This window comes from Mandrillus leucophaeus, unplaced genomic scaffold (assembly GCF_000951045.1).
Source record: "Mandrillus leucophaeus isolate KB7577 unplaced genomic scaffold, Mleu.le_1.0 Scaffold135, whole genome shotgun sequence".
Classification (NCBI taxonomy): Eukaryota; Metazoa; Chordata; class Mammalia; order Primates; family Cercopithecidae; genus Mandrillus; species Mandrillus leucophaeus.
The window spans coordinates 1,521,272-1,534,339 of record NW_012101310.1 but is presented as its reverse complement, the minus strand read 5'-3'; the positions used below and the strand labels follow the sequence as shown (position 1 = coordinate 1,534,339).

The following is a 13,068-nucleotide window of genomic DNA, read 5'->3' as shown; positions in this document are numbered from 1 at the left end:
CCTCCCGGGTTCACGCCATTCTCCTGCCTCAGCCTCCCGAGTAGCTGGGACTACAGGTGCCCGCCACCATGCCCGGCTAATTGTTTTGTATTTTTATTAGAGACAGGTTTTCACTGTGTTAGCCAGGATGGTCTTGATTTCCTGACCTCGTGATCCGCCTCCCTCGGCCCCCCAAAGTGCTGGGATTACAGGCGTGAGCCACAGCACATGGCCCGTTTGCCATTTTAATTGCAGATATTTTTCCTAGATGGTCATTTGTCTTTTAGTTTTGTTCTTTGTAGTTGTTGTTTGTTTGTCTATTTTTTCTTGCCGTTTTTCTGTACAGTGATATTTCCCATAAGAAGCCTAGATTTCAGAGCTGACTTAGATCTTTTCTTTTTAATCACCTAGAGGGTTTTTTCTTACTTTTTTTTTTGTTTCAGGTGTTTTTGTTTTTGTTTTTAAAACAGTGAAGGCTGGCCGCAGTGGCTCATGCCTGTAATACCAGCACTTAAGGTGTCCCAGGTGGGCAGATCACGAGGTCAGGAGTTCGAGACCAGCCTGGCCATCATAGTGAAACCTTGTGTCTACTAAAAATACAAAACTTAGCTGGGTGTGGTGGTGTGTGCCTGTAATTCCAGCAACTTGGGACGCCAAGGCAGAAGAATCGCTTGAACCCAGGAGGCAAAGGTTGCAGTGAGCCGAGATCACAGCACTGCACTCCAGCCTGGGCCACAGAGCAAGACTCCATCTCAAAAAAAAAACAAAAGAAAACAGTGAAATATTTAACCCACCAGACATTTCTTTTTCCTTACACTGGTGGTCTAACCATATTCCACAGTTTCTTATTTGTGGCGTTTTTATTTCTGCTGTTTTCAATGTGTTTTGCTATTTGGGTTTTCATTTAATCTCTGAGCCAAGAATTGTTTCAAAGAAAATCTTTACATGTTTACAAGCAAGGGCTTTTTTGTTGTTTTCTAATCTTGCTATTTTTTTTTTTTTTACATAGTTTTATTGCATTATCATCAGATAATACGGTCTCTCATTCCTGTAGTTCGGAATCATTTTGTGGTGAAAGTGACAGGCCTTAGACCTAAGTCTGAAAAATGCCACCTCTTCTGAGCGATCGCTGTGGCCAGCCTCCATGCTTTAGAGCATTGTCTCTTTGGATCAGTACAGTCCCCCTGCAGGGAGGTATATGTATACCCTTTACAACTGAGAAGACTGACGGAAGAGAAAGTGAGAATCTTCCACGGGCTCCACAGTGGTGGAGCGGTGAAGCCAAAATTCAGTCTCCTCTCATTCCAGAGACCCTGCTTGTCACCATTTTTCTGAACAGCCTGTTGCTTAGGAACTGCCACCTGTTCTTTCCTTCTGTTCCTTTCCTCCCTCCTCCTGAGCTTTTCCAAGGCTTCTAGAAGGAAGGACGTCAGATCCTCAGGGATCATGATCATCATCTTCATCTTCATCACCACCATAGCCCATGTTAATATTTGGCTCTCTACGCCCATCTCTAAGTGCTTTACATATGTTGACATATTTAATCCTCGTAACAGCTTGGTAAAGGTACAGTCGTTATCTCCATTTTACAGATGAAGACACGGAGGCAAGGGCAGGTTATCTGACTTGTCTACAATTACACAGTTACTAAGTAGTTGAACTGGGGTGACAACAAAGGCATTCTTGTCCCACAGTCCATGGTCTTAACCAATGCTGTTCTCATAAAGGTCCACTTTCAAGCTCTTGGGCTACCATAGAGAGAAGGCACAGCCCCCTTCACCTACTCTGTTTCCCGATGCTGTGGAAGTTCTTGAAGCATTTTCTCAAAATCAGGATTGACACACAGGGCTCAGGGAGTTTCACAGTGTACAGAGCAGCACGCCGCCCTCCTCCTCGGCCAGGCAGGAGCTCTTGGTGGAAATGTATTTGCATTTGGGAGGCCGATGCGGGCAGATCACAAGGTCAGGAGTTCGAGACTAGCCTAGCCGATATGGTAAAACCCCATCTCTACTAAAAATACAGAAACTAGCCAGGGGTGGTAGCACACACCTGCAGTAGCAGCTACTCAGGAGGCTGAGGCAGGAGAATCACTTGAACCCAGGAGGTGGAGGTTGCTTGAACCCAGGAGGTGGAGGTTGCAGTGAGCTGAGATTGCACCACTGCACTCCAGCCTGGGTGACAGAGTCAGACTCCATCTCAAAAAAAAAAAAAAAAATACATTTTACAGTGTGGTATCCACTTTCTTCTCTCTGGGTCAGTGCCCCTTGGGATCAAGGGTCCAGTCACTGGCCTTGGACCAAGAACAAAATGAATAAATGCCTCGGTGTGGGCTCTGTTACTCAAGGCACACTTGCCCCTGGCGTGCGGCACAGCTAGTGGTGTGGTTCGCGGCTTGGCCTTGGGTATGGAGACATAACCTTCCCTATTCTCTTTGGCTTTCCTATCAGAGTACTCTGAGCCACAAGGATGATGCTACAGGAGTAACTTGAACTCTACTCAGATTCCCAAGTTCCACTCCAGCATTCTGCTTCTAGAATTACTAGAGAAAATTACTTCACTCTGGGGTTCATCATGAGCATTTTCCATCTTGAGTGAAGACCATGATGCTTTCCTCTTGCTGGAGCCCTGAGCAGATCAGGAAGCTACGCTGAGACAAAGCTGTGCGCGAGGGCTGTGCTGCTCCGCCTGCCATGTGCACACGCATTACCAGAGCTTCTCGTAAACACGCAGTCTCTGATTCAGTAGGTCTCAGATCTGTCCTGGGTTTCTGAATTTCTAGCCGACCCCGGGGGATACAAGTGCCACTGTCCCACAGACGGTGATTTGTGTAGCAAGCTTCCAAGGTGCTGATACACTTAGTAATGTTTGCAATTACTCCACAGTGCGTTTCCTTTCTAATTACAAAATGTTCCAGACATACATATGATAACAGAAAGTAATAGAGTAGTCATCAATATTGGATAGTTACGTTTGCCTCAGATCTTTCTGCAATGACATAAAATGCGATGGGAGGCGCTGATTCCTGCCCACTCGGCCTCTCTCTGTTTCCCAAGGTAGCCACTCTCCTGAAGCTGGTGTGTGCTGCTTCAGTGCATGTTTTAGACTGGGACTACAGATGCATTCTTTAGTGCTTCAGAAGGACATCTTGCAGTGTGTTCATGCATACACACACACACCCACACGTGATCTGCAAATTTATCTTCCTTAATTCTTCTTAGTACCAAATTGTGTGTGACATGTTTTAACCGATCTGGACTCCCCAGTGTAAAATAAAACTGCCATCTTTAGAGAGGGGGGAAGCATTTCTTGGGCTCATGATAGGATCGGGGGTCCTAGGAATACCCTACACACACACACACACACACACACACACACACACACACACACACACACACACACACAACCACCATCCTGAATCCTTGGTATCTGGCGTCAGGCTTCAGGGGAACACCTGAGCTGGTTTCTCATGGGGGTGGGTTGCCCCCTACCTTCCCTGGCTCTGCTTTCTTCTTCCTACTCCTACTGCCATCCCTTTTCCAACTTTCCAGTGGCCACCGTGACCCTAGTGGGAGGAGAAGGCTTGGCGGTGGGGCACGGAGTCATGGTGGGGACAGGATGTATCATGATGGTGACTGTGGTCTTTTTTCCAGGAGATGACCTCATGCGCTGTGTGGACCTCTACAACCAGGCCCAGTCCAAGTGGTTTGAAGAGATGGTGACCACCACATTGGTAAGTGGTCAGGGATGTGTGGACATGACGGTAGAGGCTGACGCAGAGCAGCCCCTGGTGGTGGTTAGCGGGCACGGGGGTAATGGGGTGGAGTGACCCTAGAGATGGTCATCAAACCTACTTCAGTGTTGGGGTCAAAACCTCAATCTGAGCCAGCTTATGTGGATTCAGATCTCTGCTCCAGCACTTCCTAGCTGTGTGGACGTGGGCAGGGTTGGGTTGGATATGGCTACATCCTTCTTGGGCTGTCCCCTGAGAGGTCAGGGTCAACTGAGAATTCTCCTCAACTAAGTGGACAATGGCCTCTTTAGGAAAAATAGCCAAGCTATAGGAAGAGAGGACCCCCCCCCCCAACACACACACACGAGATGCAGGTCCTTGATAGGAGATCCTTGCAAAGTGGATGGATGGGTGAGGTTGGCGCTACACGGGGGGTGGGGGGAGGCCTCTGACCAAGGGTGAACAACAGGCGGCAGGGCCGATGATGTTTTCCTGAGTATTTCTTGTAAAGGAGCAGCATCTCCTTATCGATCAGCACCTGCCTGAGTGGACAGCGAAGTGTGGCTGGTGCTTGGGCCAGATGGGACAGGAGGCATCATGCCAGGTGCTCATCGGATCATCCCACTGCCTAAAGCCACCCCTGTCCATCCAGCACAGGACTCAGCAGCTGCCTTCCCCAGGTGTCAGCCCACCAGAGCAGATTAGAGGCCTCCACCAGGGACAGTGGCCTAGTTTTCTTCCTGGTTAATCTCCTAATTAAGCCCCCTGCTTTACCCCCCTTTTCTGGTTAATCACCTGGGCAGTGACCTACTTGGATGCAGAATAACAGCCTGATCCCCTAGATTCCAAAGACACAAAACCATCTAGAAACCAGAGGACAAACCCCTTCCCCTCTCCCCTTTGACAAAAGCTGCGCCACGTGCAGCCCCGTCTGCCTCCCTGGCCTGGTCTCTATTGCGGCCGCAGCACTAGGCGTGGGCAGAGGAAGGGAGGCTGCTCAGCAGAGGCCCAGGGACAAGGTCCCAGGAATGTGTGGCATGGAGCTCCCACATGTGTCCCCTTGCTGCACCCCACCAGGGCACCAGGGCTCGGGCTGCGTGGGTGCGGTGCCATGAGTAACAGCCCGATGGACTCTGGTTTAAATCCTGTCTCCCCCATCATTCCGTGTCGCTTTGGGTGAGCCGTGTTGTTGCCTCTCTAGGTGTTAGTTCCCTTGCTTGGAGAATGGGGATCATAACAGAAACGATCTCTTAAAATTGTAACGAGGACATTTAAGGAACGCACGGAAAGCCGTCAGCTCGGTGCCTGGCGGAGCAGGCTTTTCAGGAAGTAAAACAGCAGCTGCTGCTGTCATCAGCTTCACCTTCACCCGAGATAACGGGGCACGCTCCTCATCAGACCCTAGGGCGTCTGATGGGGCAGGATATCCACAGCCAGTGACTTGCGTTTTGTCGTCTTGGTGGGAGGACCCCCAAGTGGGAGGGACGTGCTCAGAGTTCTCCGGCCTTTACTTTCTCGGCAGGAGCTAGAGCGGCTGGAGGTGGAGAGGGTAGAGATGATCCGGCAGCACCTGTGCCAGTACACGCAGCTGCGGCATGAAACAGACATGTTCAACCAAAGCGTGAGTTTCCAGCCCAGCAGGACTCCTGGGCGACACGGGGCCTGGGGAGAGCCGCCTGGTGCTAGGCCGTGGCCAAGTGGCTGCTGCAAGTGAATCTATCCTAAAGGCGGGCAGTGGGCAGGTGCTGTGGCCTGGGGGTGGCCTCGTGGGCTGGGCCTGTCAGCATTGTCCTGGACGTCCGTGTGAATCCGACCCTGGCATGTGAAGTGGACTCACCTGTGAGCTGTTACCCCAAGAAAGAAGCTCATAATAGTTATAGTAGCTGAAGACATTATTAAATTTCTTAAAAAACAAAACCAAAAAAAAAAAAAACGACTTCTAGAAATATTCAAAATACCTAAAGCTCAAGTTTTATTTGTCCTGTTCTCTGGGGGTGAATGTGGGGTAAAAGGGAGAAGGACAGCCTTTCAGGCCCTCCCAGCCTCTTATCCAGGCCTGGAGTCTGCAGGGTGAGAAGCAGAGTCCGGATGCGTTCTGGGCTTCCCCGTTCACAGCCCTCTTCGTGTGCTGTTCCTCAGATGGGCCTCCCCTGGGGCCCTGGAGCCCTCTAGAGAGGCTGCTCTGAGAGACACTAAGGCGAGAACAGCATGTCTCAGAGGAGCTCTCCCCGGCTTGGCTGCTGTCTCTGACGATGTCGCATATTCTCTGTCTCTTGCAGACAGTCGAGCCCGTGGATCAACTGCTTCGAAAAGTGGACCCGGCCAAAGACAGGGAGCTGTGGGTCAGAGAGCACAAGACGGGCAGCATACGCCCTGTGGACATGGAGATCTAGATGGGCCTGTGCAGTTTCGGGGGGTCCTGCTGGGGAGGGGGACTGGGCTCCCACCGTGGGGCCCATGCTGAGTGGATGCCCCCTACCCTTTCTCCTGGGGCCACTGAGGAGAGGGCAGAGAGCTGGTGATTCCAGAAGGGTGACTCGGACGGCCTAGCTGGGGGCTCCCCTGTATTCCCAGGCCCAGAAGACAGACCCACAGCCCTGCCCTTGTCTCTGAGGCTAAAGACCCCCTGATTTCCGTGCTGTGCTTGCCGCTCTGAAACAAACGGAGGCTGGAACTTTGTGGTCCCTGCCGAGTTTTGTAGGGGTCACCGTCACATGCTTGTGCCCTGGAAGCCCCAAGGCTCTTCCTCCAGCTGGCTCCCTTGTCTCCAGGGCTTTGGAGAATCAGGGGAGGGAGGTCTCTGTCTCTAAGCCAGGTGTCAAGGATCAGCATCATGGGTAGAAGGTGCCATTCAGTTCACAGCCTCACCCAGAATCCTTTGCAGCCCTCCTTCTTTATTTTTTTCTCATTGCATTCTGGGAGTCCACATCTGGCTTCCTCAGCCACTGTTCATCACCAGGGGTTTCAGGAGGAAGGCTTGGCTCCTGTCTTCCCAGACCCACCATGCCTGGAGAGGTCAGGATGGAACTACCTCATTCGGCAAATTAGCCCCAAATCGAGCGCTGCCTCATGTGTCCTATGAGATCAGGCGCCGTCTGTAAAGTCTCCTCTGGAAATGCCAATCATCCTTCCCCCAGCTGCTTCCTCGGGGAGGCCCCTGCCCCCACCCCTGCCACCCCTTCCACCCCTTCCCAGTCTCATTAGAGGAAGCTTTCCAAAGTTCTGTTATCAAGACCTCATCCAGCTCATCCAAAGGCTTCAGGGATGGAAACACAGCAGCTCGTCTCAGAGGCCAGCAAGCTGGGGCCTGTCCACCACTTTGCCCTCTGCACCTTTGGGCTGCCCTGGCCCCCACTCTCCCAGGCCGCCCACCACAGGCTCTTAACGGGGCCGAGTCAGTCCTACATGGGAGATGGGTTAGGGCAAGTCTTTGTCATCGCCCAGATGGCTCTGTCTTCTTGTGTATGGCAGGGCTGGGACTGCTGTCCCTTGTATGGTTTTCTGTCACTGGTGGGCACTGGACAGGCATAGCAGACTCTCTTGTGGCCACACTGGGTTGTTGCCATTCAGACAGTGTCCCGCCACCTTTGTTTCCAGCTCCTTCTGGACGTTCCAGAGCCCTGCACCAAACCCTCACTTGGTGACGGCACCTTCTTTCCCTCTCTCCGTCTTCCAATCCCTGGAAAAGTCTGGTCTGAGTGTGACTTGGGAAGCTTTCAGTGCTGCTGTTTGGTCCAGCTCATTACTTTCTCTACCACAGCAAACACATTCTCCACCATGTCAGTCTAAAGACTCAGCCCCAAGGGCCGGGAGAAGCGTGAGCGAGGGGCAGATTCTAGTCAGGAGCCCGTACCCTGGAAATCCATCTTTCTCCTTCTTTACCATTGACCACTTTGGGTTTGACCTGCACATCTGCAGTGAGGGCAGAATTCAAGAAGCACAGCTCACTGGTCTTTCAGTCTTAACGTGCTAGAAACCGATGACTTACTAATGTCTAATTTTTTGGCACCTCTATCATTGAATGAGAATTGCTTTCTTATAGTTCACATTAGAAAAATGCCTAATATACTAAAGTAAACCAAACATTGTTACTTTTCTCTTGTTCTTGAAGCATGGCAACCAAAAAGGCCGACGCAGAGGCCTTCACCGACATGAAGACCTCCTGGTAGGATCTGTCCATGGGTTGGAGAACCACTCAGTCCAGATCTGGGGTTGGGTCATGACACCAGCTACCGATTTTAGAATATTATTTCTTGGTTTCTTTATGAAAAATGGGTGCTAGTGGTAATTGCTTTGTGGCTTAGTAAACTACTTTGTGGATGATTTCCAAACATTCAAAGCCAATAGCCTTGTTATTCACAAGATATTTTGAGTACAATATGGCTCATTGACTTTTCCATTTCCATCTGAGGATTCCAGAGTCCTCTGTTCATCCCTGGGATAGAGTGAACCCTCTTGCGTCTTCCAGGGTAGCTCAAGTTGGCCCAGTTTGGGCCAGTCCATTTTTGGAGGTCACTCTTTCCCCCTCATCCCCTCCTTCTCTTTACCCCCTTCACGTACTTCCTTTCTTTCTTCCCTCTGTTATTCATTCATCAAGCAAGTTAAAGCCATTCGGCTACGATCTAATCTGAGGACACCATATGGCCCTGTCATCAGGGAAGCCCATGATCTCTCGTTTTCAGGGGCCTTACAGGTCAGCAACCTTGGCATTCATATACAGGTACTCTGCAGAATTCAAGTTTTCAGAGGTAAGTCTGTTGCGCTGATGAATCTACATTCGTTTGTTCAGTGAATGCTCAAGACAAGCCAGGCGTGCTGAGAAGTGGCGCTGTAGTTGTAAGATGGGCATTCCTCCACTCTCTATTCTCCATGTTGACGGGGAAGCGTATAATAAGAGCATTGTGCGCTCTCCACACTTAACCCTCTGGGATTCTTTATTATAAATATAAACTACCGTCGCGAGGCATTTACCTATTGGATGGAAGGTAGACAGCAACAAGATTTTAATCACCTGGTCACCAGACCCTCACGGCCCATATCCAACTCGAATTTCAGAAATTTCTGTGTTTGCTTTAAATAACTCTTTACAAATAAGGGCTGGGCACGGTGGCTCATGCCTGTAATCCCAGCACTTTGGGAGGCTAAGGTGGACGGATCACGAAGTCAGGAGATCGAGACCATCCTGGCTAACACGGTGAAATCCCATCTCCGCTAAAAATACAAAAAATTGCACAGGCGTGGTGGTGCGTACCTATAGTCCCAACTGCTCGGGAGGCTGAGGCAGGAGAATTGGAATTGCTTGAACCTGGTAGGTGGAGGTTGCAGTGAGCCGAGATCATGCCACTGCACTCCAGCTTGGGCGACAGAGCAAGACTCCATCTCAAAAAAAAAAAAAAAAAACTCTTTGCAAATAGGAAAGTGAAGCCCAAGGGTACCCAGTGAGGCTGTGAAATGGCCAGTGAATTAAGAGCAGGGCTGGAGTCGACAGTCCAGACCCCTGTGCGTATGAACAGGGGCCCCTTTCTGGTTGAAATCAAGATTAGGATGCAACTGAGAAAATAAAAGACTGCACTTTGGAGTGGCAAGCACGCTATCTGGGTTGTTGTTTTGTTTTGCTTCTGTCTTGGTGCTTAGGTGAGGACTTAGCTGGGTTTATTCAAAGTGGGTGAGTCTGGGCTATTCTTGAGAACCTGCATTCCATTTCTGAGAACAAGTCAGCCCCTTCTACCTGCCTCCACCCAAGAGACTGATATACAAGATCTGTTTGTGAAAGCCTGATTTAAAAAGAAAGAAAAAAAAAATCCTTAAGCCAGATGGTGTTCCAAGTTGGTTGCCATGAGAACCTCCAGGAAGAGCCACTTGTTACCCTCGATTCTTTCTAGTGCTTTCCATCAGTGGCAACACATAGGCCACTTGGACTGTGGAGACGGTGGCCCTGAGATTCTGTCAGTGGGACCATCCTGGGCCTCCTTTCTGGCTCCACTCAGCGCCCTGTTGGCCAAGGAGAATTTCTGCGGTGGGAGGCAGTGCTCCGCTGGTCAGGATTGATAAACGGCCAGGCACACCGAAAACAGTGTACCAACGAAGTCACCAACCAGGGCTTTGTTTCCTCACCCTATGTGAAAACCAATCAATTACTAGATGAGTGGATGGATGCATAAAAATCTGGGCTGAGCCAAAGTCCCTTTTGGAAAAACAAGCCATAAAATTGGAAGGACGTGAGAGACTTTGGCTTGTTTAGGTGATTTTACTTCCAGCTGCAGGTAGTCTTGACAAGGAGCGTTGAAACAGAAGGCTAGAGATGTACCCCTTGTGTAGGTAGGAGAGAACACTTCTAATGTTAAGTGGGGTACAGATCGGCTGCCTGCCCACATAGCCTGGATATCGTCTTATCCCCATAATCCTTCCATCCCTACAAGGCCCATCGCCACCACCTTTTCCCAGGTTTATTGAGGTATGATTGACATCCAGTAAAATTCACCCTTTGGAAATATACAGTTCTGTGAATTTTGGCAAATTTATTGTCTTGTGACCATCACCAAGATCAACCTGTTTTTATCACTCCAAAAAATTCCCTCCTCCTGCCCTCTTTTCCTGGCAACCCTGATTGATTATCTGATCCTCTAATTTTGCCTTTTCTAGAATGTCATATAAATGGAGTCACACTGATGTAGCCTTTTGAGTCTGGCATCTTTCCCTCAGCTTAATGCTTTTGAGTCATCCACGATGTGTGCGTGGTTTGTTCCTTCTCGTTGCCAGGAAGTATTTCATTGCATGGATGCACTACTCTGCTTCTTTATTTTTACACTGAGCCGTTTGCCCTGGAAGTTCTTGGCCCGGGGTCTTCAACTTGTTTGCACGACCACTTCCAGCTTGCTGCTTCCTTCAGCTCCCCAGGCTCCTCCTCCAAATGCCAGCTGTGCCCACAAGCTGTTCTTAGAGCTCACACTCGCCTTTTTGGTTCGTGGTAGGTTTTTGGTAGTGCAGAAAGAAGCCAGGGATGGGATGGGAGGGGAAGGGATGGATGGGTGCTCAATTGCTGCTCACGTCTGCTGCAACCCAAAGCCTGCATCTCAGCCAGTAGATCTGCTCCCTTCTGGGACCCAGGCTTCAGTGTCACACGGTCCTTGGCGTGTATGGGGCGTTGGGGGCTTTGAAAGGCGAGCAGCAGCAGCATGGACAAGAAGGCTGGGGCTGGCCCTGGGGCTCATCACGATGCTTTCCTGGATCTGTTGCTTCATCTGCAAGCTGAGGGTATGTGTTCTAGATGAGTGTCTCAGGTCACCGGCAACTGCATGTACCTTCCCCACTTCTCGTTTCCAATGATGTACCCTGTACACGTGTTCATGCCATCTCTGGCTCTCACCTGCACAGTCGTGCATAGAATTGCCTCAAGTCCTGGTGAGAGAGAGTTGCCTTGGCACTTTTCCAATAGCTAAAATTAAGAGTTTTATGAGCTGTTAAGAATGAGGTAGTTTCTCCTAGGACCCCCCAAAGAAAGCGCAAGTAACAACCGTTTGGATCTCCTTCACCAACCTTTGATAGTATGTTCTGGAGTCCACTCCCCAGGAACCAGGACAGATGTGAAGACGGAGTCTTGGTCGCAGCTGGAGCTTTGCTCAGCTGGTGGTCACACAGCCTGGCCTGTGCCAGAAGCCCACTGGATGGTGGTACGTGGTGGCAGGGACAGGACCACATCCAGCTAAGGCCAGACCGGGCTGAGTGTGACCCCCGAGGTAAACAATCCTCTAAGCTATGTCTTGTTCATGCTTCCTGCTCACTGAAAGGTGAGCCCCGAGACCAGTTGGGTACCTCTCTATGCGAACCAGAGACATTTGTGGATCCAGAGCAGGTGAAGATTAGGGCCAGGAAGCCTGAGCCCCCGGGGCCTCGAGGTAGGGAGCCCAGGAGGCTGCCAGGACTCTGCTGGGTGGAATTTCGCTCGGGGGGACTCCTGTCTCCCTCTCAGGAGTATTTCTTTTGAGGCTTCCCTGGAGGTGAAGAAGCAATTCCCGTTGCAGCAGGTTAGAGCGAGAATCAGACAGCAAAAACCAGTGCGCTTCTCCCCACGTTCGAAATGCTGGGACATGGCTGTCAGGAGGCTTTGCTGGGAGGTGTCTCTGGGGGTGACGTGAGCTTGGGGTGATGGCCTTTGGAGATGGCGTGTGGTGTTCGGGACTGTTCCTTGGTGTTTGAGGGAAACTTTAGTGAGATTGCAGTGGAATGTAAAGAGGTCAGGGCACGTGAGTGCTCTCTCAGGGTGGGGTGACTTGGAGACCTAGAGGGAAAGCCTGCTATGCAGGGGGAGGGCACAGGACTGGCCCTGCTCTGCTGCCTCCTTTGTCCCATAACCTGAAGTTAAGTCACATCCCCTGTCGGGACTTTCGTGCACTCATCTCTGTCAAGTGGGGATACCTCCCTTCCAGCATCACCTGCATTAGACGGGCTGTCAGGAGTCGTGGGTTCCAGGCAGCTGTGTGGACCCAGGGACAGACACTCAAAGGGACACCAGCCATCCTTGGTGACAGGGGCCCCAACTTAGCATCCCTTCCCTTCCTTACGAAGGAGATGACCAGAGACAACCCCTTCACAGACACGAGCACATCGGCAAACCCTACGAGAGTGGAATTTTCTAACAAAATAAACTTGCTTGTTTGATCTGTTTTCTGTAACTTTTGCTAAATACTTTATACATTTTTCATGTTAAAGAGCTGTGTCTCCCGCCAGCACTTCTCACCCCGGTATGAATGTGTGTCCTCCACATTGTATATCCTTCCACCCTCTGGCTGCCTAGATCAGTAAATAAAATCGATGTAATATAATTTATAAGTAACACTGTTGAAACCCCGATCCCAGTGAAGGCTGTAACCCACCTGCCCCCGCCCCCCCTCCAACCCGTTATCGCATTTGTGTGTATTAACGCTGAAGAATTAAATGTTTAAAGAGTTTAAATTTTGAAGGCGTTTGCTATATACAGTTGTCCTGCATTATTATAAAGAGTTTTCAGGAAGTTGAATCCCATCTCATTTTTTCTTCTTTGGCTCCGTGTGTATCCTCGAGATGCTTAGATTCATCCCATGTAAAATAAACTGTCCAGAGACACTGGGTCCCCCTAGGCGACCCTCTTTCCTGGAGGGCTGCCACATTCTTCATGTGACCTGTCTTGGCATTCCTCCCAGGCTCTTGAGATTGGTGGTGATTTCACCTCCGATGACTTAGTGGGAGACAAAGGGCATCTGGATACTGGCGCCCAAATGGACGCTATGCTTCTGGCCTCAGGCCCCTCCCCCTGGTGACTTCCTGTCTCTGTGGGTTCCAGCCCTCTGCTTCCCTCCCGTCTCCAGAGCTCCTGGCTGTTT

General features: G+C 50.4%; 1 protein-coding gene across 5 annotated transcripts in view; it reads left to right on the top strand.

Moving 5' to 3' along the window:
* The window catches only part of GAS7 (growth arrest-specific 7), a 234,910-nt gene extending 222,188 nt beyond the window's left edge, over nucleotides 1–12,722 (top strand). For all 5 annotated transcript variants that reach the window (XM_011973163.1, XM_011973162.1, XM_011973164.1 and 2 more), the window contains 3 exons: nucleotides 3,630–3,709; nucleotides 5,232–5,330; nucleotides 5,989–12,722. In XM_011973163.1, the coding sequence (XP_011828553.1) occupies nucleotides 3,630–3,709; nucleotides 5,232–5,330; nucleotides 5,989–6,102 (293 nt within the window). In that variant the 3' untranslated portion in view covers nucleotides 6,103–12,722. The remainder of the gene's footprint in view (nucleotides 1–3,629; nucleotides 3,710–5,231; nucleotides 5,331–5,988) is intronic.
* The last annotated feature ends 346 nt before the right edge of the window (nucleotides 12,723–13,068 follow it).